The 25,497-nt window shown below is 46.6% G+C and overlaps 1 protein-coding gene across 1 annotated transcript; it reads left to right on the top strand.

Annotated features, from left to right (window-relative positions):
- Nucleotides 1-609: 609 nt before the first annotated feature.
- Nucleotides 610-23,631, top strand: LOC121442644 (histone deacetylase 6-like). The gene is made up of 29 exons (XM_041644243.1): nt 610-788; nt 1,516-1,635; nt 1,723-1,851; nt 1,983-2,071; nt 4,002-4,086; nt 4,181-4,221; nt 4,936-5,032; nt 5,165-5,262; nt 7,052-7,156; nt 7,260-7,328; nt 14,143-14,269; nt 14,360-14,425; nt 14,523-14,582; nt 14,650-14,739; nt 15,529-15,635; nt 15,720-15,787; nt 15,985-16,156; nt 16,236-16,364; nt 16,529-16,697; nt 16,934-17,067; nt 17,843-17,911; nt 18,032-18,224; nt 19,756-19,905; nt 21,370-21,544; nt 22,013-22,530; nt 22,612-22,713; nt 22,843-22,989; nt 23,083-23,211; nt 23,437-23,631. The coding sequence occupies exons 1-29, from the start codon at nt 693-695 to the stop codon at nt 23,503-23,505; spliced, it is 3,603 nt and encodes a 1,200-aa protein (XP_041500177.1). The 5' UTR covers nt 610-692; the 3' UTR covers nt 23,506-23,631.
- The last annotated feature ends 1,866 nt before the right edge of the window (nt 23,632-25,497 follow it).

The raw sequence follows: 25,497 nt of genomic DNA, 5'->3' as shown, positions 1-25,497 counted from the left end.
AACTGAGGACAACGCTGTGACTTGACCAAGATCGCAGGTCTAAGTCTGTGTGTTGTCTGCAAAGCAGCCGTAACAATGCAAACATCACAGAATTGTGGCTTTCTGCAATGTGTGTCACTTAGCGAGTCCTTCTGCGCCCCTACCCATTTTCGCAGAATGTTAATAGCTAGCATTTGGAGATACTTCTTGCGTACCATGGTAGTGACTATTAATTCAGAAACTTCTCAACGCTTATCATCACTGTCATTTTGGCTGCCTGCAGCCACAGGCCTTATTAGTCCATAGCCATAGCCTTTATCTCGGACTAATCACCCGACTATGTCATCACCAAGCGCAGCGCAGGAGTCCCCAAGATGTCCCTTCTGAACGTCCTCCTTTGATTTGTTCTCGAATCAGTGCACAGCACGACCGATGCCAGTCCGTAGGGCTCCTAAAACGACAGGCCTAGAACTGAGAACGGCAGTCATCGCAATCAGAACAATGGCGGCAGTGGATGGGGGGGGGAGGGCGCAGCGCTAGGGGCAGATCCGGGTCTCGAACCAGTGAGTCATGCTTTGCGCAGGCGCAGAACGATCCGCGCTCATCTATTAGGTGAACTCGCGAGAGGTGTGGTGTGCGCCAGAGGCGTTGGAGGCGGGCTAGATCCGCGCTGTGGGGTGGACGTGGGCGGGCAAATTAAAACACTCAGCCCAATGGAAAAGAAGGGATCAGGTGCCCGGGGCCACACAGGTCGCCGGGAATTAGGCGGTGCGAGCCAAGGGCGGAGTTTGAGAAAGGGGCAGCGCTCAGTGAGTAGCGGGGAAAGGGGGCGGGAGGGGGGGTGGAGGGGGAGGGGGAGATTGGCCAGCTTTGATGGCCGTGTGGAAAGGGGGCGGTGGCTTGGAACTGGCGGAGGGAGCTCGGTTAAACGTTAGGCTCTGAGAAGGGGGTGGGGTCTAATGGATTCTGCTCGAAAGGGGCAGTCTTCTGAGCAGCGGGACGCTGTGAAAGGATCGGGTCGTGATCAGAAGGTGTGGAAGGTGCGGGTTCGGCCCGATAGGAGGTGGAGTTGAGTGGGTCTTTAAGGGTGGTGCCGAGGCCACTGCAGCCTGGCCTGGCAGTCTAGAAGGGTCTGTGATTGTCCGGGGAGATAGGCTGAAGAGGGCAGGTTGCGGAAGCCAAGAGTTCTGGGCGAGGACTAGAGGTATGAAAGGGCTTGGGAAGTAGAGGGGTGGGGGGCGGTGATTGGAAAGGGCAGGTCTTAGAAGAGCCGGATTGAGCCTGGGATTACCTTGTTTAATGAAAAGGCAAGATGAGGGAGGAGAATCGTATAAAAGCAGCGAGGTCCAGGAGAACAGAAGACACCAGGTTTCCTCTGTGGCAGAAGACGGCCTTGAGGGGCGGGGTTTAGAAGGCACTGGTAGGGAACAGCGCGAAGGATGCGGTCTAGAATGGGGGCGGGGCCTGGAAAGGGTTAGAGATGTGGGGTCCTCTGGATACTCCAAGGACCTCATCACCAACCTACACCCCTGCTAGAGCCGTTCCAGGAGCGAAGGCCCTTCAGCCATGACCTCCACCGGCCAAGATTCTTCTACCAGGCAGCGAAAGAGTAGGCACAATCCCCAGTCGCCCCCTCAGGACTCCAGCGCCACCTTGGTAAGGCTCCAGCCCGGCCCTGATGAGTGGGGGGAGGGAAAGCCAGCCAGCCATGTCCAGACTCTGATCTTTCTCTCTGATTGGCAGAAGCGAAGTGTTAAGAAGGGTACTGTATCCCACTCCAGCCCCAATCTAGCAGAGGTAAAGAAGAAAGGGAAAATGAAGAAGCTCAGCCAAACAGTTGAAGAAGACCTGATCGTGGGGCTTCAAGGGCTGGTGAGAGAATCCTGGCTGCAGTTTAGCCTTCTTTACCAAACAAAACAATGATTTTCCCCATGCTGGACAGTATGCAGTGTTTTCTCTGATTGGGGACCTGAATGAATCTGTTTCTTTCTTTGCCCCTGCAGGATCTGGACCCCGAGACAAGAGTATTGGTTGGTACTGGATTGGTGTTTGATGAGCAACTAAATGACTTCCACTGCCTTTGGGATGACAGGTGAGGCTGGGACCTCCAGATTGTCCCCACAGTAGAAAATTTACACATTTGCCTCCCCTCCACCAAGCAAGAGTGAATCTGTTCTTATTCTGGCTCATAGTCCGGAGGCAGATGATTTAGGGAGGTGGGGATCATTCTTGAAAGAGTTTTGTTTTAAGCTAACACATCTATCGATGTGTCTATTGTGTGCCAAGAGTTGGTGATGTATGTGAACAAAATAGAAAAATCCCTTCTCAGCTGATTGGTGAGTATGAGGGGAGGTCATTAAACAGCCAACAACAGTGTTAAGGTTTTTTTTTTTGTTTGTTTGTTTTTTTGCTTTTCGAGACAGGGTTTCTCTGTGTATTTCTGACTGTCCTGGAATTCTCTCTGTAGACCAGGCTGGCCTCGAACTCACAGAGATCCGCCTGCCTCTGCCTCCCAAGTGCTGGGATTAAAGGCATGCGCCGCCACTGCCCAGCTAGCCTTAAATCTTTGGTGATAATCCTGTCTTAGCCTTCTGAATGCTGAGATGACAGGCATGAGTTACCTACCGCACTTGACTAGAAGTATTTATTAGAGGGCCCTAGACTAGTTAGCATGCAGAGTCACAGAGCCTCCCTTGAGAAAGAGACAGTTATACTGAAATATACTTCTCATCTGCTCTACTTTCCAAAAGAATCTGCTTATTCCTTTTGGCTCTATGTTCAAAACATATTCGCTATCTGACTCTCATCGATCGGTCCCCTGCTTCTAGTTTCCACATTGAAGCCTAAAAAATGTTTCAGATGATGTTCCCCTCCTTAAAATACTTCAAGAGCAGAGCATTGCTCTTAAGGTAAAGTCTGAATTCTTTATCCCGGCCTCTAAGGTTCCACATGATTTGGCTCCACATCACCCTTTGTGACCTAGTCAGCCAGTCCTTATTTGCTTCAGTTCACTTCGCCGACACTGGTCCTCTTGCTGTGCTTTCCGCATGCCAGACACCCTCTAGGCATGGGTCTTTACCCTTGACTGATCCCTCTTTTAACTTTCACAACTGTTGAGATTCTCCTGTCTGATCTTAGATATCTTACCAGCCTCTGTGATGGTCTGTTAATCATTTCACTAATATTTACAAATATAGTGGCTCTCTCCCCGATCCTGACCTAAAACTAACTCATGATGTCAAAAGCTTTCATTTATGGTCTCCATTTGTTAAGGAGCGAGGGATACAGCAGTAAACCAAACTGCCTTCAAAGTCATCAAGAAAAGTGTCAGAGCAGGGCTGTGCAGAATAACTGAGCTGGGAGGGAGAGGAATGTTTGAGGGGAAGGAGTGTTGTCATTTTTTTTAATACAACAGCCAGGGAAGGCACTGCTAACATTTGAATAAAAATGCTGGGGGAGGGACATTAAGGGAGTGAGCCATGGAGTCATTATGGAAAAGAGTGTTCTAGACAAAAGAAATTGACGTCTACAGACCTGACTGAAAGGTATGTGTTCAATTGAAGATCAAGGAGACCATTACAGGTGAAATAAAGTGAAGGATGCGGCCTGCGACAAGAAACAGGGTCAGAAAAAGGATGGGGACACGGTTTTTAGGGCCTTCCAGCTCTAATAAAGATTTCAGGTCCTACTGGGAATGGAGTAGGAGCTACAAAAGGGTTTTGACTTTTCACCACTGTCTGACTGCCATCTACAGAAGGGGCTGTTGGGGGAGGGGGTGTAGAGGTAGGGAGGTTCTTGAGATGGCGACATGGCAGACAGCTCAGACTGGAGCTTCTGCTGGCGTGAATAGTAGCAGGGAGGAAAGTGTAAGACTTCAGAAATGGCAAGAGGAAAGGCTAAATGGCACAGGTAAGAGGTGAGCAACTATGGGAGGCGAGCTGGGAGGTATGGCTAAAGCAGACGTAGTTCGTAGTGTCTTACTTGGCTGGGTGGGTTATATGACTGCATCTCCACCTCCCCAGTTTCCCTGAATGCCCTGAGCGGCTCCATGCCATCAAAGAGCAGCTGATCCTGGAGAGCCTGCTGGACCGCTGTGTGTCCTTTCAGGTGAAGCCCCCCAGCATGCGGGTGGTGGGCAGGGACCTGGCAACACCAAGACATGGCCTATGCTCTAGCCCCTTTATTCCTCATGTCTCTCCAGACCCGGTTTGCTGAGAAGGAGGAGCTGATATTGGTTCACAGGTGAAAACTTGGGAGCTTGGTAGGGTGGGAAGAGGATGCCCTCACCAGGACAGAATCCCATAGGCTCTGTGGTCGGCCTTGGGCAAGTCACTGAGCGTCTCTCAATCTGTTACTGCTCAAAAACCTAACTTCCAGCCAGGTGTGATGCTGCATGCCCATAATCTCATTACTGGGATGTGAAGACAAGACAATCAGGAATTCAAGACAATCCTCAGCTATATAGCAGGTTCAATCTGGGTTACATGAGACCCTGTCTGAAAAAGCCTCTAACCACCCTAAAGAAAAGAAATCTCAGTTTTTCAGGAGGGTCAATATGTGTGTCAGGTACCTGACAGCATCTAAGATCCTAAGCCTCTGATGGGCTAGTGTTCTTATAATCTGGTTAGTTAATTGATGGTGAATGTCTGGCAGAGTGATCAGGAGGCTCCTAGGAGGCTGTAGGAATTCAAAGGAAGAGGCCTAGTACAGTGTGGTTCACATAAAACTAGCTTGGCAGAGAGTATCTGAGTTGAGCTCCAAGAGGCAAAAATGGGGGTGAATCCAACGAAAATAAGGGCTGAGGTGGGCTAGAGGAGAAATAGGAACCGTGGCCTACATCCCAACCAATGCCCTAGGTGGGCTGGAGGTCTTATTTGGCCAGAGACCTGGTTTGTAGAAGGTATGGCCGGGGAGGAAACAGGGCTCTCAGACCTATCCCCTATCTTGTGTCCCCAGCCTGGAATACATTGATCTGATGGAAACAACCCAGTACATGAATGAAGGAGAACTTCGCATACTAGCAGGCACCTATGATTCCATCTATCTGCATCCGGTATGCATGAGAACTGTGAGGTCAGGGTGGGGCAGCAATTCCGGGGTCTCCCATGTCTGTGCCAACTTCACTGTGGGAAGAAAGCTAAGTTGATAGGCCACTTCTTTCTCATTTCTTCTCTTTGGTCTCTAGAATTCATACTCATGTGCCTGTCTGGCCACAGGCTCTGTCCTCAGGCTGGTAGATGCGGTCCTGGGGGCTGAGATTCGGAATGGCATGGCCGTCATCAGGTAGGACTCTCAAGCATTTGACTTCTTACATTTTTATTTCATTTTATTTGTTTTTTTTTTTAAGACAAGGTTCCTATGTCTAACCCTGGCTGTCCTGGCTTTGTAGACCAGGCTGACCTCAAACTCAGAGATCTGCCTGCCTCTGCCTCCCAAGTGCTGGGATTAAAGGTGTGCACCACCGCTGCTACTCACATTTAAAAATAATCTTTCTACCTAATGGTGCATGGAGGTAATACTTTTGAGGTGGAAGGATCAGGAATTCAAGGCTAGCTTGAACTACATTGTAAATTTGAGGCCAGCCTGGGCTACATAAGCTACTTTCTCAAAAAATAAAGTCCTTCTCTCAAATGTAAAATGTGTTAGCTCGGGTACTATGTCTTCATATGGTCGAAGAGTCAAATGACATGAAGGGGAATTCAATAAAAATTCTCTCCTATCCTTGGGGATGTGCTCCTGAAAGATAGTCATTATAACCAGTAACTTCTGTGTCTTCTCACAGATAGTCTTGTGAGTAAGTAATAAGTATCATAGTTCACTGATTCACAGGTATGTGTTTCTTTTCTATCTGGAACATCTTGAAATCCAATGTAGCCAACAAACCGTGACATCTCAGATTTTAGCCAATAGCATTTTCTGTTTTGTTGTTGCCATGGAAAATCATAGAACATCTTGTCACAGCTGACTTTCTAGAACTGATAAAATGCAGAAGATGGCCTTTGTGCTTTCCACTCCTTTTTTAAATCACCAATGCTAAAAAGCACACAGTGTGCTCCCTTCCAGACTGGAACTAGCTCTTGTAGACCAGGCTGGCCTCAAACTCACAGAGATCCACCAGTTTCTGCCTCCCAAATGCTGGGATTTAAGACGTGCGCCACCACCGCCCGGCTGAAAGCTTTCTCTTAATATGTGTTATACCTGAGTGAGATGCCATTGTGAAATATACTTTTTTGTGGGGGTTGGAGGGAGAGTGTTGAGACAGTTTTTCTGTGAAGCAGTCTTGGCTGTCCTGGAGTTTACTTTGTAGACCAGGCTGGCCTCGAACACGTAGAGATCCTCCTGCCTCTGCCTCTGCCTCCCAAGTGCTGGTATTAAACCACTGACCAGTGGTGAAATATACTTTTTAAGTTAGGCATTCTCATGCTGGTGGGCATTTTGGTTTCAGTCATTTGCTGCTTCAAACTAATACCATAGCAAATAACAGTGGACCATTTATGAACATAGCAATTTTTACTACATAGGTTTCACCTAAGGCCATGTAGCAAAATGGCTGGGTATGGGAAAATATGTGTGGACAACTTCATTTTTTATTTTTTGAGACAGGAGTTTGAGCTATATATTTTCTTGCTTCAATGTCTTTGAGTGCTAGTATTACAAGCACGTGCCACAATACCAAATGGGTGCATGGCTATATTTTCTTTGTTTCTTTCTCTTTTTTTGAGACAGTCTCACTGTATTGTTTTGTTCTCCAGACAGGGTTTCTCTGTGTAGGGTTTCTCTTTGTCCTAGAACCGGCTCTGTGTAGACCAGGCTGGCCTCTAACTCACAGAGATCCGCCTGCTTCTGCCTCCAAAGTGCTGGGATTAAAGGTGTGTGCCACCAGTGCCTGGCATATGGGTACATTTTAATGGTTATTTTTAAATCTTTTTTGGTGAGAGCATTGGATTGGGGGTTGTGAAGCTTCAGAAGCCACAGTTACTCAGTTGCTGGCAGATTCACAGAATCTATGCTGAAAGAATTGGGAGTGTGGGAGGAAGACTCCCAAACCTGTAGCCTTCCCTTTTCTGCTTAGGCCTCCTGGACACCATGCCCAGCGCAGTCTTATGGATGGGTACTGCATGTTCAACCATGTGGCTGTGGCTGCCCGCTATGCTCAAAAGAAGCACCGCATTCAGAGGTCAGCACCAAATGACAGATGGAATTGGGGTACCATGGTCTAGGCTGTTCCTCCATATTTCACTTGATCCCCTGTACAAAACTCCCCTCTTTCCTGCTCACAGGGTTCTGATCGTGGATTGGGATGTGCACCATGGTCAAGGAACGCAGTTCACCTTTGACCAGGACCCCAGGTATATCCCAAGTCCCACCCTAAATACTGGACTCCTGGCTACTTGTTAGGCCCAGTCATAGGTGTTAGGAAGAAGGGAAGGGCATTCATGTTCTTTAGTTGGCCGGGACTGAGGAAATGTGCTGCTTTCTGGTTGTCTGCTATCTCCTAATTTTACTCTGAAGCAAGAACTGTGGAGTTCCCATTTTACAGATGGTGAAACTGAACCTTACAGGTTACAATGTCGTGCAGAGAAGTGAAAGAGGTGGGGTTTGAATTATAAGTATTTGGAGATCTTGTTTAACAATTTACCCCCAAGCTGGAGTGGACCCCAAATTAATACTTCATTTGTTTTCAATTATGACAGTACTTCAAACTGTTCTTTACTGTTAAATAGGAGGCTGGCAAGATGGCTCAGCAGGTAAAAGTGCTTGCCTGACAACCTAAGTTTGATCCCCAGGACCCACATGGTGGAAAGACAGAGAACCAACTCCTGCAAATTGACCTCTGACCTGCATATACATACCATAGCATGCACACACACACATACACATAAAATGACACTTTAGGTTTTAGCCTCATAGATTTTTATGCATATGTAAATAGTCACCTTTATTAATAATATACTACCAATGTGACAATTCTCCACATGTTCATTGGTAACTTTATTTCATCTAACTATTGGGGATACTTTTACCATGTTGGTGCTACAAAGCATCTTATTCTTTGTAGAATATTTCATTGCATGGTTGTACTTCTGGTCAGTTAATCCTGGGACATTCAAGATACTTCCCAGTTTTTGCTAGTATAAACAATTCTACTATGAATAGTATTAAAAATATATAATTTATATCTTTAGGTATATCTGCATAATGAATTTCTAATAGTGAATTGCTGAGTCAGGCAGATCAACATGCTTTAAGGTCTGGTACATGCTTTAAGGTCTGGTACATACTGCCAAACTTTACTCCAGAAGGGTACCAGTTTATCCTCCTAGAGAAAATAATTAAGTCCTTGCCACTAGAGGGAGTATTATATTGTAAGTAGTAGTTGTTTTATGTGGTCCTTCCATCCAACTTATTACATTACTTGTACTCTTGTGGTCCTTGGTCCTATCTAGATGCTTTTTTCTTTACTTTCTTTTTTGCTTTACTATTTTCCAGCACTTGGTGCTGATGGTAATTGTATTTTTCGCTTCTTTCTGAGTTACCTGTTTTGTTCTCTGAAAGGCTTTCGGTTCTTCTCTTTTTCCCATATGGTATTCCACATGAACTCTAGGTCCTGTTAACTTCTCTTTAGCAGTGGGTTGGTATTTTACATCTGCAGTCTTACACCTTCTGTCTTTGCACATGTTCTTTTTTTTAAAATATTTATTTATTTATTTATCATATATACATTATTCTGTCTACATGTATATCTGCATGCCAGAAGAGAGCACCAGACCCATTACAGATGGTTGTGAGCCACCATGTGGTTGCTAGGAATTGAACTCAGGACCTTTGGAGGAGCAGGCAATGCTCTTAACCTCTGAGCCACCTCTCCAGCCCTTTGTACATGTTCTTATATTAGATCTTTGATAATTATTTTCTCTGTTCTCTCAGACTCCTATTAGATGTTAAACCTCCTGGCTTGATCCTTTATGGAATTTTGTTTTGTTTTGATTTGACTTTTTTTTTGAGACGGGTCTAGCTCAGACTGGCCTCTAACTCTGTATATAGCTAAGGATGACCTATTGTTTTTAAGTGGGGGCAGGAGCCATTTGATAGTCCAGAGTCAGGGCAAGTATGTAGCTGTCTGGGATAATTGTCCCTTCCTCTCTGCCTGTGAAGGCTACATGCTGACAACAGGTCTCAACTCTGCCTCTCCCACACAGCTGCCAGGGAGCCCAAGACCTTTGCCACATCTGCCCCTCTAAATGGATCTCTTTTGTGTCTCTGCTACATATACATAGTTTCATCTAATCCACTTTATTCTTAGAGTTGTAACTTAATTTTTATTTCTCTGCCTTTTCAGTTCTGACTTCTGGCTCTAAACCCTCAATCCTAAGGGATTGTCTGGACTTTATTGCGTTGAACTCTTGATTTTCCTGCCTCCACCTTCTGAGTGCTGGGATTATACCATGTGCCACCAGGCCTAGTTTATATGACACTAGAGATTGAACCTAGGGTTTCATGCATGTTAGGCAAGCATTCTACCAACTGAGCTACCAACATCCACAGCCCTGTGTAGCTTTTTAAAAATAAATCTTTTGTAATTTATGTGTATGGCTATTTGACCTGCATGTATGTCTGCGCCATGTGTTTGTCTAGTGCCCTTGGAAGCCAAAAGAGGGCGCTGAATCCCTTGAAACTTGATTTATCATTATGAGCTGCCATGTATGCTGAGAATCAAATGCAGGTCCTTTAGAAGAACAAAAATCTCTTAATTGCTGACATCCCTCCTCCCCTATCCAGCTTATTTCATGTTTTCTATCTCTTTTTACTTTTGCTCAGTGTCCTGAGAGATGGCCTCAATTCTGTTTGTAAATCCTCCCTCTGAATTATGTACTCTTGGTTTTTTTTTCTTTTGAGATAGGGTCTTACTGTGTAGCCCAAACTGGCTTTGATTCTTATTCTCTATAGTCCAGGCTGGCCTCCAACTTGAGATCCTCCTCTCTCAGCCTACTAAGTGCTAAAACTGCAGACATGTGCCAACCTCTCTAGCTAGACATTCCTTTGATCAGCACAAGCATTTTGTTTCTCACTTGTTCTTATACCCTCTCTTTGCTGAGCTAGTTTTTATAGAATAAGAATTAGAACTGGGTGGTGGTGGCACACGCCTTTAATCCCAGGACTCAGGAGACACAGGCAGGAGGATCTCTGTGAGTTTTACAAAGTGAGGTCCAGGACCACTAGGACTGTTCAAAAGAGAACCCCTGTCTCGAGCAAACAAAAAAAGAAAAGAAAAGAAAGAGAAAGAAAGAACTAATTAGAAGTGCCCTAAACATTCTACATCCTTCCATTCCATATTGTTATGTCTCTTCATTCTGAGGCTAACTGAATTATCTTCGTGGTCCTTTTTTATATCAGTGCCTTTCCTCAAATGTCTACTTTTACCTATTTATACCTCAAATTTAAGGGCTGTTCTTGGGGCCATCATGAGATTACTGTTCTGTGCTATTTATGGGTCTGTGTTCCTAAAAAGCATTTCCCCAGAATGGAAACAGAAAATGTCTGGTGATACAGATCTCAGGTTTAGGGACTGTGGGAAAAGATCCAAGCACTAGGTTGCAGTTTGCAAATACCAGGAAAAAATAATGTCTTTTTTGGGTGGAAAGAGGGCATACATCTTTGATTTAATTTTATTTTTATGTGTATGCCTAAGTGCATGTATGTGTGCCATGGGTATGCATGACTCTGCAGATGTAAGAAGAGGGAGTCAGATCCCCTGGAACTGGAGTTAATAAAGGTGGTTGTGAGCTTCCATGTGGGTGTTTGGAACTGAACCAGGGTCCTCTACAAGAGCAGTAAGTGCTCTTAAGCAACATCTCTTTTTTTAATCCGTCAGCCTTGATAAAGGTATGTGTCACATCCCCTGGATCTGGAGTTACAGATGGTTGTGAGCCACCATGTGGTTGCTGGGAACTGAACTCAGGACCTCTGGAAGAGCAATCAGTGCTCTTAACCACTGAGCCATCTCTCTAGCTCCTCACTTATTTTTCTAATTTAATCTCTGGCTCCTTCTGTCATCTCTACTATTTTAATGCTTAACTAATTTTCCTGTTTTTATCTTCTTAAGTTTTGTATTCTTTATTTTGTTTGTTTGTGGATTCCTGGATTAAATGCTTCAACATTAATAAATTCATTGGCCATTTTTTCTTTCTTTTTTTTAATATTTATTTATTTATTTTGTACGAAGTTAGCCAGAAGAGGGCACCAGACCTCAATACAGATGTTTGTGGACCACCATGTGGTTGCTGGGAATTGAACTCAGGACCTTTGGAAGAGCAGGCAATGCTCTTAAACGCTGAGCCATCTCTCCAGCCCCCTATTGGCCATTTTTTCATCCATATCTACACCTACTACTCTACTCCTATTTTATTTCTGCATGAATTCTAGAATGCATCTTTTAATTAGCAATTATTTTTTAGAAAAGGTATAGCTCAGTGGTAGAACGGTTTTACACAGTTTTGATTTGGGTTCTATCCCTAGCATTTTAAAAAAAAGCATTAACCTCAATATCATGTCTGAGAAAATGAGCCTTGGCTGTCCTGGCACTCACTGTGTAGACCAGGTTTGCCTTGAATTTACAGAGATCTGCCTGCCTCTGCTTCCCAGGCGCTGGGATTAAAGGCTGTTTTTCTGTTCTCTGAGGGGGGTTCTTGTGGAGTTGGGTTTCTTCGGGTCTTTGCTTATTTACCCCTGAGGGCACTTACTCTCCAGTAGGTTCTCTTCCCTGCTCAGTACTTCACTGAATGTTTAAAGTCAATATTTACCTGTCGGTGTCAAAAATTTGAAAATAATATAATTAAAGGCTAGAGAGAAGCTCAGTGGCTAAGAGTACTGCTTGCTCTTCCTAAGGACCTAGGTTCTAGTCCCAGTACCATATGGCGGTTCCTGTCTGGAACTTGAATTTGAGGAGACCAGTTGCCTTTTTCATCTCCACAGGCACCGGGCACATACATGGTATACACAGACATACAAGAAAGCCAAATACATAAAATAGTACAATTAAACAAACAAAACCAAATAATCCAGACTGGGCATGGTGGTTCTCCATGAGTTCAAGACCAGCCTGGTCTGTGTAGCAAGTTGCAAAACAGCCAGAGCTATATAGTAGAGATCCTGTATCAAAACCAAAACAAAAAATCCTCCTCTACCCACTCAGACCAGAGGTGCTTTGTGTTCTTGTTCTCTCCTCCATTACATCCCTACTGCAGTTTCCCCTCCATCCACCCCTCTCCATCCTCCCCATAGACCTCCACTAGATCCACTGCTTCTCAGTTTCCTTTCGGAAAAGAGCAGGATTCCCAGGGCTGTCATCCGAACACAGTAAGATGAGGCACAAACCTTCAGATTAGGGCTGAACAAGGCAACCCCATAGGAGGAAAAGGGCCCCATAAGCAGGCAAAAGAGTTAGAGACATAGAGACACCCTCTATTCCTCCTGTTAAGAGTCCTACCAAAAACTCCAAGCTAAACAACCACAGAGAACCAAGCATAGACCCATGCAGCCAGGTTCACTGATTGTTGCCTCAGGACTAAAGCTTTTTATAAGGCTTTCATTCCTCAATTTCAAGATACTTTTCTCCAATTTTAAGTATCATTTTCTATTTTTTAAATTGCATAGCTATATTATTAGCATATGAAGATGTCTTTCTTGAATTAGTCTAGATTCTCTGCTCACTATTTCATTTCCTATAGAAAGGCGGGGGATGCTGCCTCAGACTCCTAGAACAAGGCAGGGTGTAGTTGATCAGATAGATGGTAACAGGACAGACAGATGGACAGATAAATGATAGATACTCATTTTGTCTTCCCCTCACGCCCTCTGTGTACTTTCTGTTGGAATATGACCATCATGTTCTTTTAGTGTCAACCTGAATATCATGCCTTTTTAAGCTAGACTCTGTTCTTCATATCTTTTTATTTATTTTTATTTTATGTGCATTGGTGTTTTGCCTGCACGTAAATCTGTGTGTGAGGTTGCCATGTGGGTGCTGGGAATTGAACCCAGGTCCTCTGGAAGAGCAGCCAGTGTTCTTTACCTCTGAGCCATCCGTCCAGCCCCCTCATCATGCGTTTCTACCCAGAACATGTACATGTGTCTTGTCAGTTTGCACCTGCAGGTTTTATCAGTCAGAACATTTCCAGCATCAGTTTTGTGTGTTGGTCCCTCTCGCCCCTTAGGCACTTTCTCACCTATGAAATAGCAGTAGTAGCCGGGTGGTGGTGGTACACGCCTTTAATCCCAGCACTCGGGAGGCAGAGGCAGGCGGATCTCTGTGAGTTCGAGGCCAGCCTGGTCTAGAAGAACTAGTTCCAGGACAGGAACCAAAAGCTACAGAGAAACCCTGTCTCGAAAATCCAAAAAAAAAAAAGAAAAAAGAAATAGCAGTAGTAGAGGTGGCTTTGTGACATATTAAGGAAAAAGGACTGTCCTCACTGACTTCATGACAGCATCCTTCACTTTAGCTCCACACACAAAACCAAGCCCCATCTTCCCTCATTCCTGGCCTCTGCATCTCTCCAATTCTTTCAGTGGAATCACTAGGTTCCCCAGCATGGACTTGAGGCTCTTTACAGCCCAAGCTGGCTTCTGCAAATAAGTTCCCTCAAGACTCCTATGGACCTCCAGTGCCATTATTACCTTGGGATAATAACACTGGAGGGAGCAATGAGAAGACATGACTTAGAGTTTCTCACAGGGTCATCATTGCCCAGGTTCTTGGGTCAACTCAGTAGCTCTTGAGACCTTGGACTTGAGTCTGAAATTGGGTGGACACTGGAGAGGCAGCAATATTTAGTGACAGGGGGGTTCTGGTGGGAGGTCAATGAGTATGTAGAAAAAATGGGCAAAACACTGGGGGAGGATTAATGAATGGGAAAGTGAATAAATTGGTGAATGAATAGAAGGGTAAATGAATAGAAGAATTGAGAGTATAGATTGGGAACTGGAAAAACTTATGAGAGGGACTGAATGGAGTAGTTGGTAAAAACAGCTTGTTGAATAAATCCCTGCAGCTATAGGTTGGGAGCCTTAAGTTTGTCTTTTTCAATTCCTTTATTTTTTTCTGTGCTGGGGGATGAGTTAACACATGCTATGTAACCCCTCAACATTTCTTTTCTCTGCCTCTAGTGTCCTTTATTTCTCCATCCACCGATATGAACAAGGTCGGTTCTGGCCCCACCTTAAAGCTTCTAACTGGTCCACAGTAGGTTTAGGCCAAGGCCAAGGATATACCATCAATGTACCTTGGAACCAGGTCAGTGTCTTCCCACCTAAAGTGAGCCTAGTGCTGCCCTCCCACGGGCTCAAGAAAGGCAACTGTCATAGCATGTTTCTATGTCTGCAGGTGGGGATGCGGGACATTGACTACATTGCTGCATTCCTGCACATCCTGATGCCAGTTGCCTTTGAGGTCTTGGAGAGTCAGGAAATTTGGGGGTGAGGGGCAGCACTGAGGGGTGATGTTCTATGAAGGCATGCGTTCTCACATAGTGTGTTCTTTCCCTCAGTTTCAGCCTCAGTTGGTCCTGGTGGCTGCTGGATATGATGCCCTCCAAGGAGACCCCAAGGTAAGGCAGGTTCTCTGGGGTATTCTCAGTTTCAAAGGAGAGTATTCTGAGCTTCATGTTCCCGTAGGGAGAGATGGCTGCCACTCCAGCAGGATTTGCCCACCTGACCCATTTGCTCATGGGTCTGGCAGGAGGCAGGTTGATTCTGTCCCTGGAAGTAAGTAACTCACTTTTATCTAACCCTGTAGATAAAGGCTTAGAATTTTTATATTTTTTATTGTTTGTATATACACATATATACACTAAGCCACGGGTACCGTGAGTGGTGGTCTGAAGACAACTTGGGAGTTGGTTCTCTCCTTCAACCACGTAGATTTTTTTTGGGGATTGAACTCAGGTTATCAGGTTTGGTAGCAAGCCCTCTTATCCTCTGATCCATCTCACTGGCCCACTTGAAGGCCTAAGAACAGATCTTTTGGACCTTGGAGATAGAGTTAAAAGGTAGAATGCTTATCTGATATATGCAAGGGGTTCCATTCTCAGAACCACTAAGAACAAAACAAGAACTTTCTTGTATATAAGAAGTCCCTGGGGACCGAAGAGATGCCTAGTGGTTGAGAGCACTTGCTGTTCTCGCATAGGACCTGGGTTCGAGTCCCAGCATGGTGGCTTGCAACTATCCATAACTCCCGTTCCAGGAGATCTAATAGGCACACACATACACATATACAGGCTACACATTCATAATCATAAAGCAAATAATTGATTTTAAAAAAATTTAATGGGATTATTTTGGTAAAGTTGTTCCTTGCTCAGCCTTACTACTTCATACGTCTTTGTGTCTCTATAATCACTTTACATCGCGGTCCCATGAATCAAATGATGTTACCCTTAAAATTTTGTGTCACTTCACATAGTACGTGCCCAAATATTGTTACTGTTATCAATATCCTTCCCTGGTAATATCTGACCCTCTGCTTGCCTCCCCCAATAACTCCTTCCCCAGGGTGGCTATAACCTCCATGCCCTGGCTAAGGGTGTCAGTGCATCACTCCACACCCTTCTTGGAGACCCTTGCCCCATGCTGGAGTCCCCTGGTGTACCTTGTGCAAGGTGAGCCTGGGAAAATGGGAAAGGAGAGCCCTTATTGCCTGCCTGGGGACCATTTAATCACATTTCTGCCTCTCCCACCCCCAGTGCCCAGACTTCGATCTCCTGCACTCTAGAAGCCCATGAACCCTTCTGGGAGTTCCTTGTGAGATCAGGTGGGGAATGGGCACCATCAGCATCAGACATGGAATGAGCTATTGGGGCTATTCTCTTCCAGATTTCCTCTTGCTTTCCTGGGTTGCCTTGGTGGGGAGGGCTGTGTGGGTTTTAGGCCTTGTCTAGGCCACATTTGTCTCGGAATATGATGGGATCCAGATTCAGGAAGTAGGGTGATCTGAGCCCCTCTTTCTAGTCGAGCCCCGGGAGGAAGATGAAGTGGAGGAAGACAAGGTAGAAGAGGAAGATGAGGGCCGCTGGGAGGCTGCTACGCTGCCACTGGATACATGTAGATGGCCAGTGCTGCAGGATCGCACTGGGCTGGTCTATGATGAAAAAATGATGAGTCACTGCAACCTATGGGACAAGTATGTCATCAGAGGCCTGGGTTAAGTGGTGGTTGGATCACTCACCTCAGTCACTAAACCCCTGCCCCCCCACTACTAGTCATCATCCTGAGACACCTCAGCGCATCTTACGGATCATGTGCTACTTGGAGGAGCTGGGCCTTGCAGCACGCTGCCTCATCCTACCTGTGCGGCCTGCCATGGATGCTGAGCTTCTTACTTGCCACAGGTCAGACCCTGTGCTGGGGTGGACCAGATGCAGGACTATAGGGAAGTTCTAGGAGTAGGGCCTAGGGCTCTCCTCCAAGGTGGGTAGAGCTACTGCTCACCTAGAGAGGTCCAAATTCTTATCTGGGGATATGCTTGTGGCTAGTTGTTCCTCTGTCTCTCCAGTGCCGAGTACGTGGAGCGGATCCGGGCCACAGAAAAGATGAAAACCCGGGAGCTGCACCGTGAAGGTTCCAGCTTTGACTCCATCTACATCTGCCCCAGCACCTTTACCTGCGCACAGCTTGCCACGGGCGCTGCCTGCCGCCTGGTGGAAGCTGTGCTTTCAGGAGAGGTGCGTCTTCTCTGGAGCCAGTGCTGTTGGACTGAAGAAATGAGGTCCTGAGATCAGGTCCTGAGGAAATAGAGAGGACCACCTACCCCTGCTTAGGAGGACAGAGGCAGTGGGAGAGGTGCACCCCAGAGTGGGTACCCTGGTAGCCGGTAGAGAAGACAGGAGAAAGGGAAGGGAGGAACAGAAAGGACAAGAGTGAGGGCCAGAAATCCAGTCTCGCTCCTCTCTCTCTGCAGGTTTTGAATGGCATTGCAATAGTGCGTCCTCCGGGACACCATGCAGAGCGGGATGCTGCTTGTGGTTTCTGCTTTTTCAACTCTGTCGCTGTAGCTGCTCGCCATGCCCAAGTCATTGCCGGACGTGCCCTGCGGTAAGGGCTCTCCAGAGACCCCAAAGCATGATCTTGGAAGAAATCTGGACACTGCTTTCCCATTCAGTCTTACTTGGCAGATCCATGCACAGCCCAGGAGCTTTCATAGAAACAAGCAAGGGTCCACTGGGTAGCACTTGACCACAGACGGGACAGGAGGCTTGTGTTAGTGTCACCAGCCCATTCATTCATTTAGATGCTCAATAGACTAGGATCCAGGATATTACAGCAACATTCCTGAGCCTTGACAGGTCATTCTAACAGAACCCAAGCCTAGGCTTCCAGGGCTTACTCCAAAAGACTTAGGGTTTGGCATGTGACATTAGCCAACCAGGCCTGGAGTTCTATTCCTTAGTCAGTCCTCAGAAGTGTCTAGGACCTAGCCTCAAGTACTTGTTTCTGCCCATAGTAAAGCCCTTAGATGGCCGGGCGGTGGTGGCGCACGCCTTTAATCCCAGCACTCGGGAGGCAGAGGCAGGCGGATCTCTGTGAGTTCGAGACCAGCCTGGTCTACAAGAGCTAGTTCCAGGACAGGCTCCAAAACCACAGAGAAACCCTGTCTCGAAAAACAAACAAACAAACAAAAAAAAGCCCTTAGAAACCAAGATTGGGCTTTTAGTCTTAAAATGCTGGCCAATGTTTTCTCAAGATACTCATAGTCCTGCTACTTGGTAACAAATGCTTCTGAAGACCCCAGGAATCTAGCTAGCCAGAGCCCTCCTTCTCCTAGGGCTAAATGTCCTAGACTGCTAAAAGGAGCTGTTTCCCTCCCCAGGATCCTGATCGTAGACTGGGATGTTCACCATGGTAATGGAACTCAGCACATGTTTGAGGATGACCCCAGGTGAGGGATGGGACAATGAGCGGGATGGTGCTGTGGGAGGGTGCTGAACCATCCTTTCAAGGCTGTTTGGAGTCCTTAGCTTGTCATGGCCGCCTTCTCATTTTATTCTCTCCCTGGCAGTGTATTATACATATCCCTGCACCGGTATGACCGTGGCACTTTCTTCCCCATGGGGGATGAGGGTGCCAGCAGCCAAGTAGGCCGAGCCGCAGGTACAGGCTTCACTGTCAATGTGCCCTGGAATGGACCCCGCATGGGTGATGGTGACTACCTGACTGCCTGGCATCGTCTGGTACTTCCCATTGCCTATGAAGTAAGGCTCTGGTCATTATGTGACATCTGTGTAGGTGGCAGCACTATCTGCCTCCTCAGCATGTGTGTTTGACTACCAGATCATATGTTGGCTGTTGGGACAGGGGTGGCAGTGATGTCCTTATATATCTTTCTGACCATGCACATATGACTGTGTGTAAGTGTTCTCTCTATATGACATTTTATATGTGAGCAGCTGTCTTGGCTGTATGTATATATATATGTGTGTGTGCCTTCTGGATGTCTGCCATCATGAGTGCATGGTTGTGAGGGCATCCATAAGGGATGCTGTCTCTGTGGAACTGTGTGTACAAGGGAGGCAGGAGATGAACACGTGTGTAATGTTGCTCAGTGACTCTTATCTTTATGTGATATGTGTGATGCTGTATGCCACTGAATGCTGCTGCATTGTGCTTGCTAGCCTGAGAGAGATGCTCTGACTGTGGGAGGCTGGACAGAGATCATCATCCTTGTCTGTTGGACTGGGTCTGGATGTCTCTGTTGGGTCTCTCTGAGTGCTCTGACTCAGGGGTGGCCTACCTTTGTGTGAACTGGAGGCAGGACCAATGGCATATGTGTGACTGACTCCATGAGGACGCAACTCTGCAAGTCTGGGCGCAGGAGTGTGCTTTTAGATTTGCATGCATATGGCTGTGCTCGGGGAGCAGAGACTACCCTTTGTGTCTGTGCAACTATGTGTGAGTAATTGCTTCCTGTGACCATGAACAGGGTGTGTCTGACCATTCTAACTGTAGTGACTGTGCTGCACATCACTCTGCCTATGCAGAGGTGGCCGTGTCTTAATTGTCCCCATGAGAAACCGAGTATATGTGTATACCTGGTATGATTTGCAGCCCTGCCAGTGTGGGACTGTAAGATTGCGAGTGGGGGTGTATGACATTTGTATTAGTAATATTATTTGTAGAAAAGCCTGCATCATGTGCCTGTGTGTCCCATATTTGACCCTTATGTGTGTAAGAGAGGACATGTCTCTGTTTCTCTTGTCACTATCTCTTGCCATCTGAGTTTCCATGTTTCTTTGTCTCTGTGATCCATATCTATCTCATGACTCTACCTCATACCCCCTTCTGTCAATTTATAATGTTTACAATATCTTTTTTTAAAACTTTTACTTCTATTATGTGTTTGGATGTTTTGCCTGCATATATATTTATGCATCACATGCATGCCTGGTACCCATGGAAGCCAGAAAAGGGCAGCAGAGTTACCGACAGTTGTGAGCTGCCATGTGGGTGCTGGGAATTAAACCCTAGTCCTCTAGAAGAGCAGCCAGCTCTCTTAACCTCTGAGCCATCTCTCCAGCCTCTGTCTCCCAAGATTGTGAGTTTCTGGCAGGTATACCCTTATCTCTAACAGGCTGGCCATGTCTGTTTCTGCTGGGTCCTCTGTCTTCCTGTGCTCACATCCTCTGGTTTCGAACCTGCATTTTCATGCTTTCATTTGCCCTCATTCTCATCACTTACTGCCTACCTAAGCTTTATGCCCATGTTTCTCTTCTCTGATTACTGCAGTTTAACCCGGAACTCGTACTGGTTTCTGCTGGCTTTGATGCTGCACAAGGGGACCCACTGGGTGGCTGCCAAGTGACACCTGAGGGTTATGCCCACCTTACTCACCTACTGATGGGCCTTGCCAATGGCCGCATTATCCTCATCCTCGAGGTAACTCTCTTGATCCCTCTTTCCAGGGTAGGAGGGCAGTTTGGAAAAGTTGGCTCTGTTGGTCTTTCAAGTTTGCTTGGCAAAACAGCACTGTGAGGCAGTCTGTTTAGCTCATTTCCCTCTCAAGGTCAGGGGATCTAGCTGGCTATGATGGTGCATACCTATAATCCCAGCACTTGGGAGGAGGAGGCAGGAGGATGGGGTCATCCTCAGGTACATATCAAGTTTGAGGCCAGCCTGCACTCCATAAAACCCTGTTTCAAAAGCCTTAGCCCCCCCCCCAAAAAAAAAACAAATCAGAGAATTGAGTGGAATAGTAACTAGTCTGAGGTCACACATTTAATAATGGCAGAATTGAGACTTAAGCATTTGCCTCTGGGGGGGCTGCTGTTCCCCACATATGAATTGTTCCTAACATGTTAAGAGAGACAGAGTATAAATTCACTGACCTTTTAAAGTGACTGGTGCCTCCAGCCTTGTTCCTGGGTTTCCTGATCTACAGATGGGGCCGTCTAAGTAAGGTGGCATTCCTGGCATCCAGTGTGTGCTGGAAAGATGCTCTGTCATCTACTGTTACATCTTTCGGACATTAACTTAACCTTCTCAGCAAAGTTGTGTGCCATTTTTGTAGATGAGACCAGTAAGTCCCAGAGAATCTAACTGGCTTATGCAATGTCCCACTTAGGTTTGCACAGTATTTCTTATGGAAGGTTAAGGATGTTGGTTAGGAACAAGAGCTAGGAACAGAAAGAGCTGGTGCTGTCTGGCATGTACCAAGGGCCTAGGCGCAATTCCTTGGTCACACCCACAACAACACAAACTTTTTGGTGAGCCCAGGTTCAAATAACAGCCCTGCTTCTTCAATTGCTGGGACCACAAACAAGTCGTCTAACTGTGCTGGGCCTTGCTTCCCATATGTGTAAAAAGAATAGAAGTTTCGATCGAGCAGGAAGAAACTCAAGTTAGGGGATCACATAGAATATTAGTTGTTCCTGTCCCAGGTCACAACAGGCACTCATTATGGATCTGCCATGTTCGTTTGTGTGGGTCAAGTCTCTGCTATCTATGATGTGAGGTCAGAGGTTCCTGAACACTGTGAAGATAGGTATGGCATAAGGGTGCACTTCTGTATAGATTGAGCATCTGTCATTGTGAGGATTGTATTAATATACATAAAATATTTAAAATAGGGTCTAGCTCACAGCAAATAACAAATGTAAGCAATTGTTTATTAATACTGTTACTAGTATTGCTATTGTTGTCTTGCACTTGACAGCACAGTTTACATTCCCCCAACAGCCACCTCGCACAGTGAGTGCTGCCCAGTGTACAAATGTGTGTTACACTCATTTTTCTCTGGTATCACCCTCTAGAACAAGGAGGAGAACAATTTGGAGAGCCAGGATATCTAACCCTCAATTCCCTGATGAACCCTCATTGAATCCTTCCCTCTCTTTTACAAAGGGTGGATATAACTTGGCGTCCATCTCTGAATCTATGGCTGCCTGCACCCATTCCCTCCTTGGAGATCCACCACCTGCACTTACCTCACTGCGACCTCCACAGCCAGGAGCCCTGGCCTCAATCACTGAGACCATCCAAGTCCATCGCAGATACTGGCGCAGTTTGCGGATGATGAGTGAGTGGCCAAATGGTGGGGCGCATGCCCTTAATCCCAGCACTTGGGGGACAAAGGCAGGCGGATCTCTGTGCATTCAAGGCCAGCTTGGTCTACAGCCAAGGCTACACAGAGAAACCCTGTCTTGGAAAACTTAAAAAAAGGGGGGGAAAACTTAAAAAAGGAAAGAAAAGAAAAAGCAGAATGAATGATAGCCAGGCGGTGGTGGTGGTGCTTTAATCCCAGCACTCGGAAGACAGAGGCAGGCAGATCTCTGTGAGTTCAAGGCCAACCTGGGCTATAAGAGCTAGTTCCAGGACAGGCTCCAAAGCTACAGAAGAAACTCTGTCTCGAAAAAAACAAAAAAAGAAAGAAAAAAGAAAAAGAAGAATGAAAGAAAATTGAAAATAATAAGAGAATTCAAAAAAGGGAGAGTAAAGGCAGGAGAGGGGTGGTATTCACACTCAGGTGTCTTTTCCATTATTCCAGAGATGGAAGACAAGGAAGAATGCCCCAGTTCTAAGCCTGTCATCAAGAAGCTGCCCAAAGCAACCAATCCTGTGTCAGCTAAGGGAATGGCCACACCTTCTGGAAAGGGTCCAGAAGCAGGCATGAGGAAGACTGCAGCAGCAGCATCTGCAAAAGAATCTCTGCTAGGCCATACTAAGTCAAAGACAGCTAAGGCCGTGCTTGCTCAGGGCCAGTCCTCAGAACAGGCTGCCAGAGGAGCTTCACTGGACCAGGCCACCTCAAAGGAGACTTCTGTGAGAGGAACCACAATGGACCAGCATGCCTCAGCAGAAACCATAAAAAATACGCCTAACCAGAACACCATCGAGGATCCTGTGGGAGAAACTGAGCCAATCCGAACTCCCCAAGCCTCGTGCGCAGACAAGCAGACTACAGAAGCTTCCCCTGTGCAGGGAGCCACAGCCCAGCAGTCCCCAGACCCAGTGAGCAGTCTCAGTGGGTGTCTCAGCACTTTGAAACTAAACAGTGCAGCTCTGGTAAACTCTGCCACGCCTGGGAAGAGGGTGGGGGAGTGAGAACTGGGCATTCTCAAATACATCTTTTCCTTCTGTTTCTAGGAGGTCTGTGACTATGAGGCGGACCTTCTAGGAGAAGCAGCTGGAGGGCAGGACATGAACAGCTTGATGCTGACACAAGGATTTGGGAACTTTAATGCCCAGGTGAGCTCAGAGAGAGCCTGGGGTTCTGGCTGCTGCTTCTTGTCTATTCACGCCTCCAGATAGGAACACACGTGATGTATGTGGAGAGGTGGAATCTTTTCCTTACCTGGTTTTACCTACCCACTCTAGGATGTCTTTTATGCTGTGACCCCACTATCCTGGTGTCCCCACTTGGTGGCAGTATGCCCCATTCCTGCAGAAGGCCTGGATACGGCCCAACCATGTAAGACCTGTGGGACACTCCAGGAGAACTGGGTGTGTCTGACTTGCTATCAGGTATGGAGCAAAAGAAGGGAATTGATCGGGTAGAAGCTGGCTCAGCAGCGAACTTGAGCTGGTACGGCTCTCACACACACCCTTCCACCGCAGGTGTACTGCAGTCGCTATGTCCGTGCCCATATGGTCCACCACCACGAAGCCTCTGAGCACCCGTTAGTCCTCAGCTGTGTTGACCTGTCTACCTGGTGTTATGTCTGCCAGGCTTATGTCCACCACCAGGTGAGCCTGGGAAGGGTGGTTAGCCCTGTCCCTCTCCACCTCATATCCCTTCTGTCATTTGGTAAGAGGAGAACACAGAGCCCTTTGCATGGCTGCCCTGTGGGTATTGGCAGGAATCCGTAGTCTGTGAGATGCAGTAGCTGAGGGCTTCAGTGGTAACAGCCTCTTTGTGGTTACAGAAGAGCCACCTTCACATTCATCTACCTGTCCCTGCTTTTCCCTCAGGATCTCCAGGAAGTGAAGAGCGCTGCTCACCAGAGCAAGTTTGGGCAGGACATGCCCCACTCGCACTAAGTCCCAGAACATGCTGCTGCCTTCTGAGGCCCCAGACAGCAGCTTAGTACACTGCAACCTGTACCTTGGATGAGGGTGGCCTCACTTGAACCCATCCTTGAATATCCTTTGTACAGTGCTTACTTAAGTGCATATCCTTTTAAAAGGACTTATAATGTTCAGTTGTAAATCTGCCCCTGCTCACTGCCTGCTCGAGGAACATTACTGTTCTACCCCAGAAGGAAGGAGGGACAACTTAGGAGCTGAAATCACAAGGATGACATGGAAGGGTACAACTGGCAGTTATAGCAGGCTTGCATATTTAATAAAGTTTAAGTTGTTACAAAACCTGAAGAAAGCTTTTTTTTTTATTTTGAAAAACCCTTCATTCCCAGCCACCACAGCTGACAAAAAAGGGAGGGGAGAAGAAAGCGGTGGGGTGGAGGGATTGTCATCAAACGAACTGTCCATCCATCACCCCCCAAAAAATCTAAAATTGAAGCAGGCAGCTAGATTGGCTCTATTGGAAATTAAATAATATAATTCATGATAAAATGATTACCTACCACAGAATAGGAGTCTCACCAGGCATGGTGGTGACACAAGCCTTTTATCCCCAAATGGGAGTCAGAGGCAGGTGGAGTTCTGAGTTCAAGGCCAGCCTGGTCTACATAGCAGAGTTCTAGGTCAGTCAGAGCTACTAAAGATGAAGACTACTAAAGGGTCTCAGCCTGTCCCAGCTGAACTCTAGGGTGAGAAGACTGAAAACTGTCAGAAAGTAGTGTCAGTGTCACTGTGCTTGCCCATCACTCATTGACTTGCTGGTCACCCAGGGAAGATTCACTCTTAGATGGAGCAGTTATAAGTGGCATCCCGGGGGGAAGGAAGATGGCTGTGCCATTTACCAGAGTTGGATAACTGAAGGACTTTTCTGGACTTTAATTCCACATCCAAAAATTACTTTGGCTGGTGTTTAGGAATTTTGTTGATTGCCACCTTCTGATTCCAGAGACTGGGCTACTCAGGAAGACAAGGGCAGCTCTGCACCTCACCCCGTTTAGATAGTATCTCCTATGAGTCAGACTGATTTCACACTCTGGCCCTGGACATCCTTTTTAAATTTATTTGTATGAATGTTTCATCTGCATGTAAGTCTCTGCACCATGTACATGTCTGGTGCCACAGAGGCCAGAAGAGGGTGACAGATCCCCTGGAACTGGAGATGGTTTTGAGTCATTGTGTGGGTGCTGAAAATCTAACCTGTGTCGTGGAAGAGCACCAAGTGTTTTTAATTCCTGAGCCATCTCTCCAGCCTTAACCTTGTACTTTGGAACCTTCTTCTTCCACCTCCCTGATGTTGGGATGACAGCAGGATGCTACTTCATATGTTCTATGCAGTGCCTGCCTGCTTAGCAAGCACTACCACCTGAGCTAAGTTGCAACCCAGTTCAGTTCCTTTAGGGAAGCATTACAGATATCCCACCTTAAGTGCTCAGAATTCTAGCCTAGGATTGTCATAGCTGCAAGAGAGTCTGAGGGATTTGTAACTTGCACTTCTGCCTCAGATCAGGTTCTTTCTGTCCTTATAAAACAGCACTTCTTCTGTAACTGTTTCCCTTCATGACAGACACAACTACCCCAGAGCTACCTAGAAACACAGCTGAAGTTATACAAGTTCTCTGGGTCCAAAAAAACAAACAACAACAACAAAAAAAAAACAAACACAAAATGGTTTCCAAAATGTTGTCTTCCAGGTCAAATCCTGTACACACACACAAATGGCCCAAGCTGAACCAACCCTAAAGCAAGCAATCCAGGCGAGGGAGGGGCGGGCCTGAGAGGGGGTTGCTGTGTAGAGAGGGGCAGGTGGAGGTCCCTCCCACATTTGCTCTCCACCTCGTGCGCTGGCCGAGGGGGAAGGCGGGGGTCAGGGGTCGGGCAGGTGGGAGGGGGCAAACCCACATCCCCGCCCTCTGCCGCTGCTGGGGGTAGGGAGCTTCCTAACCCCCAGGA

Source organism: Microtus oregoni, unplaced genomic scaffold, assembly GCF_018167655.1.
Source record: "Microtus oregoni isolate MIOR12 unplaced genomic scaffold, Mior012 000092F_ref0000046, whole genome shotgun sequence".
Classification (NCBI taxonomy): Eukaryota; Metazoa; Chordata; class Mammalia; order Rodentia; family Cricetidae; genus Microtus; species Microtus oregoni.
Note: the sequence above shows the minus strand (reverse complement) of the source record. Positions and strands in the feature narration are given on the sequence as shown.

What these genes read in the sequence shown, in the direction of transcription:
- LOC121442644 (XM_041644243.1), top strand. Translation starts at nt 693, where the DNA reads ATGGAAAAGAAGGGATCAGGTGCCCGGGGCCACACAGGTCGCCGGGAA. An exon ending in AAGCTGTGCTTTCAGGAGAG is followed by an intron (nt 16,698 to 16,933) that starts GTGCGTCTTCTC and finishes CTCTCTCTGCAG; the next exon opens with GTTTTGAATGGCATTGCAAT. An exon ending in TGTGTCTGACTTGCTATCAG is followed by an intron (nt 22,990 to 23,082) that starts GTATGGAGCAAA and finishes CTTCCACCGCAG; the next exon opens with GTGTACTGCAGTCGCTATGT.